Source organism: Ailuropoda melanoleuca, chromosome 15 (assembly GCF_002007445.2).
Source record: "Ailuropoda melanoleuca isolate Jingjing chromosome 15, ASM200744v2, whole genome shotgun sequence".
Taxonomy (NCBI): Eukaryota; Metazoa; Chordata; class Mammalia; order Carnivora; family Ursidae; genus Ailuropoda; species Ailuropoda melanoleuca.
In genome coordinates this window covers 88,010,300-88,014,681 of record NC_048232.1, presented here as the reverse complement: position 1 = coordinate 88,014,681, position 4,382 = coordinate 88,010,300, and the positions used below count along the sequence as shown (strand labels likewise).

The 4,382-nt window shown below is 66.8% G+C and overlaps 1 protein-coding gene across 1 annotated transcript in view; it reads left to right on the top strand.

Moving 5' to 3' along the window:
* The window catches only part of CELSR1 (cadherin EGF LAG seven-pass G-type receptor 1), a gene marked incomplete at its 5' end in the record, with an annotated part of 128,916 nt that overhangs the window by 122,473 nt on the left and 2,061 nt on the right, over nucleotides 1-4,382 (top strand). Inside the window, 7 exons of the mRNA XM_034643694.1 lie at nucleotides 58-184; nucleotides 805-930; nucleotides 1,372-1,466; nucleotides 1,753-1,856; nucleotides 2,100-2,249; nucleotides 2,735-2,968; nucleotides 3,278-3,539. Of these exons, the coding sequence (XP_034499585.1) occupies nucleotides 58-184; nucleotides 805-930; nucleotides 1,372-1,466; nucleotides 1,753-1,856; nucleotides 2,100-2,249; nucleotides 2,735-2,968; nucleotides 3,278-3,539 (1,098 nt within the window). The remainder of the gene's footprint in view (nucleotides 1-57; nucleotides 185-804; nucleotides 931-1,371; nucleotides 1,467-1,752; nucleotides 1,857-2,099; nucleotides 2,250-2,734; nucleotides 2,969-3,277; nucleotides 3,540-4,382) is intronic.

Sequence of the window (4,382 nt, the reverse complement as noted above, 5' to 3'; positions counted from 1 at the left end):
GGGTGGAGGGGAGGGAGGGGGCCCAGAGTCACTCCCGCCCGCCCCGCCCCCCGGCAGCTCCCTGCTGCGGACCGCCTTCCTCCTGCTGCTGCTCGTCAGCGCCACCTGGCTGCTGGGGCTGCTGGCCGTGAACAGCGACGCGCTGACCTTCCACGCCCTCTTCGCCGTCTTCAGCTGCTTACAGGTGGGGCCAGCCTTGGTGGGTCATGGGTCACTGGTGCTACTTTGTCTGGAAGGCCTGGGGGAGGTCCTGGACCCAGCGTCCGAGGACAGACGGGGGCCACGGCGTGGCTGTCACAGCGTGGCCACCGTCCGTGCGCGGTCCCGCCCCCGACAAGGAACCGGTGGTCCCAAGCGCCGCTCTGTCCGGGGCCTTCCCAGGGACCCCAGGACACCGTCCTTTGCTCAGCCGGCGCCAGGGCTCATCCTCCCTCCGCAGAGTGCCTCCCGCTCGTGGCCACAGAGACAGTGTCGGCATTTACAGTTCACACTGAGGGCTTCCCAGCAAGTGACGTCATGTTGGGGACGCAGATGGCCTGAGGGCTGAGGCCTGGGGCGGGGCCCTCCTGGCCCCTGGCGTTCTGGCTGTCCTGCCCCCGCTCCCCTGAGCAAAGCAGAGGCCCCGGGGAGGGGGGGCCCAGGGTGGGCCCAAGCAGCCCGCTGGCTCTGGGCACTCCGTGGCACACGTCGGTGGCAGGGCTCTGTGCGTTCTCGCGCAGGTGGGCCTGCCATCTGGCGGCCACAGGACCCTGGCTGCTGTCCCGAGGGCCGGTCCCTGCCCTGACCGGCTGCCCCTCCCTCCAGGGTCTCTTTGTTCTCCTGTTCCACTGCGTGCTCAACAGGGAGGTCCGGAAGCACCTGAAGGGGGTGCTCGCTGGGAAGAAGCTACACCCGGATGACTCGGCCACCACGAGGGCCACCCTGCTGACGGTAGGCGGTGCCCGGGGACCCCCATGGCGGGGGGCCGTGTGGGTTTCTAGACCAAGCGTTCGACACAGCTGCCCGCTCTCCATGACCCTCGCATCAGAGAGCCCCCTTGGAGAGTGGCATTGAGCCTGACGCCATGCCTGATGTCCTGCGAGGAGGACAGGTTCACTAGATGGGTTTGTCCTCATCACAGCCCCATTGCTCGAGGTCGCAGAGGACAGGGCGGCAGCAGGCTAGCACCCCTGACCAGAAGCCGTGGCTGTGGGCAGGAAGCCGTCCTCGGACCACCACTGGGGCTGGCCCCTGGCTCCCCTCTAGGGCGCCCCGATGCCCCTGTGCTCTGTGTCCGGTGGGGTGCTGGCACCGGGGCTTGCTGGGGGGACAGAGCCGTCCTCTGCACCCCAGTGGCCCCTGCTCCGGCGATAACCACGCGCCCTCCCGCAGCGCTCTCTCAACTGCAACCACACCTACAGCGAGGAGCCCAACATGTTCCGCACGGCCCTGGGCGAATCCACCGCCTCGCTGGACAGCACCGTCAGGTCAGGCCGGATCCAGGCGCCCTCGCTCGTCCCAGGGCGGGGGGGGGGGGCCAGCGCTCAGGCGAATGCAGACTGCCAAGCCAGCTGGGGCGGCCCTAGCCGTGTGCCCTGCCGTTCTAGCAGATGTGTGGTTCCCCATGTGCTCTGGGAGTCTTTTGGGGCAGCGAACCTTCCAGAACCCCATGGGGCCATCTTGGCACGTGCCAAAGGTGCCCAGCGATGTTGGGTGGTCATGTCATGCAACCCCCTGAGTGAGGGTGCTAAGCTCCTCTCCCACCCTCTCTAGGGACGAAGGGGGCCAGAAGCTCAGCGTGTCCTCTGGGCCAGCACGGGGTGGCCATGGGGAGCCAGATTCGTCCTTTGCCCCCAGGAGCACCAAGAAGCACCACGGTATGTGTCCCCTGGAAGGCGGTCCCCCATCCACCTGGGCATCTTCCCCTTGGGGGGCCACTGGGGAGAGCTTGTTGGCTCTTGTCTGGCCCATGGGCCTCTTAGTCACTGGACCTCAGAGAGAAGTCTATGGCTCAGCCGAATCAGAAGGTCAACAGGAAGACGATTGCTCCCCAGTGCCCAGGCCCAGCTGGCCCCACTCTGCCTTGGCCCAAGCCTCTGTCCCTCCTGTCCGCCCTGCAGGCCACGATTCAGACTCAGATAGCGAGCTGTCCCTGGATGAGCAAAGCAGCTCCTATGCGTCCTCGCACTCGTCAGACAGCGAGGATGATGGGGTGGAGGCTGAGGACAAATGGGACTCGGCGCGGGGCCCCGTCCACAGCACCCCGAAAGGTGAGCCAGTGTTGGGCTGTGGCGTGTCTGAGGGCCTGTCTCCCGGGATGGAGAGCAGCGGCAGCATGGAGGGGCCGCGGGTGGGCGGGGCGCAGGTACGTGGGCCGCACGTGGGAGGTGCTGGCTGGGGGGAAGGCCTGTCCACAGCATCTGCAGAGCGCAGGCAGGGAGGCCTTGGAGGGTCTCTCTGGGGACCCTCACTTCAAGGACCCCACGAAGCTGGTCCCGATTGCTGCTGGGGGCGCCAGTGTTGAGGCTCCAGGATGTTGAGGGGGAGCGGGGGATTGTAGCCTGGGCCCCACTGTCAGGAGCCTCAGCGTCCCCAGCTGGAGGGTGGCACCCTGTCAGGCCTCCAGCTCTGGGAGTGTGGGCCAGGGCCAGGTAGGAGGCAGGCTCCCCACGGAGGGACACTAGGGAACCTTTTAGGGGTTGCAGCTCCGAAAGTAGGGAGTCTCCCTGCTGTTGACGGTCGCTCTGTGCCTCAGTGGACACGGTGGCCAACCACATCCCGGCTGGCTGGCCCAACGACAGCCTGGCTGGCAGCGACAGTGAGGAGCCCGGCGACAAGCCGCGCCTGAAGGTGGAGACCAAGGTCAGCGTGGAGCTGCACCTGGATGAACAGGGCAATCACTGCAGCGAGCGCGCCCCGGACCAGGAGAGCGGCGGCCCGCTGAGGCCCGCGGGGGCGCTCCCTAACCAGCCCCCCGAGCAGAGAAAAGGTGCTTTGGGAGTGGCGAGGGGGCCGCGTGGTTCCCGGGAAGCTGGGGGACCAGGAAGCCTTTCAGCTAGGGAGGGGGACAGAGGCGGGGCCGTTTGGGAAGGGGGCGGCGGGGCCGAGTGCAGGCGCTGCCAGTGCAGGCGTGTCAGGGTCTCTTGACCTGTCGCGGCCCGCCGCGTGGCGCTGAGACCCAAGGAGGGAAGAGCAGGGGCTGAGGGGTGCTCTGGGGGGTCCACAGGGACTGTTCCTCGAGTTCCTGCATCCGGCAGCATCAGCCTCACCGTGACTTTCTCCATCTCCCCACCTCTAGGCATCTTGAAAAACAAAGTCACCTACCCGCCGCCGCTGACCGAGAAGACCCTGAAGTCCCGGCTCCGGGAGAAGCTGGCCGAGTGCGAGCAGAGCCCCGCGTCATCACGCTCGTCCTCCCTGGGCTCTAGCGACGGGGCCCGCGTCCCCGACGGCACCATCACCATCAAAAACCCGCGCCAGGAGCCGGGGCGCGAGCACCTCAATGGGGTGGCCATGAACGTGCGGGCCGGGAGCGCCCAGGCCGCCGGCTCCGACTCCGAGTGAGTAGCCTCGGCCTCGGCTGCACGGCAGCAGGAGCGGCCCCCAGCCGGCTTTCCCTGTGTGCTGTCCAGGGCACAGGGGTCCAGTCCAGAGAGGGGCGGTGGTCAGGGGCTCTGCTGGGGCACCGTGGAGGGGAGGGGCTTCAGCGGGCTCAGGAGGGGCCCGCCGCAGATGAAGTGGACTTCTGACTGGGTGGGGGACTGCCAACATTCAGGCCCTGTGGGGGCTACATTGGCCAAAGGCCTGATGTCCTGCTCAGCCCTGAAATTCTAGGACTTAAGACCATGTGGGACTAAGCACTTTGTAAGGCTCTCGGTCCAGGTCATTACTACCCTGTGTTGCGGTCGAGGAAATCGAGGCTCTGGGGCCCCCCTGCGGCAGAACGGAGCGGGGATCTTGGCTCCGGACGGGCCTGTTGGCCTCTCCCCATGGCTCCTCCCTCCTACAGACTTCTGAGGGAGGAGCAAAGAATGGGAGCCAGGTCTTCTAGAATGGCTCTCTTCACTGAGTGAGTTGGGTTGCTAATCTTGATGCCCCATGCTACCCCGCAGGGCTGGCTGTGTGGACGCTCAGATGGGCGTGGCCCTTCAGGTGGCCCTGGGTGTCAGGGGTGCAGACTCGACCTGCCCCCTCCCCTGCCTAGTGTAGCCGTGTCCACATGTGAGCTTGCCCTCCTCCGAGCCACCTGACTGGGGTATTCTGCCCCTTGTCCCCTGACGTGGCGGGGGGGGGTGGTGTCTGCCCCTACGTGACCTCCAACCCAGCCTAGCTGCTGGCTTCGCACGTAGCAGGGGCTGTTCTTGCTGACCTCCGCCTGCCTGACGGCTTCTTCCCACGCACAG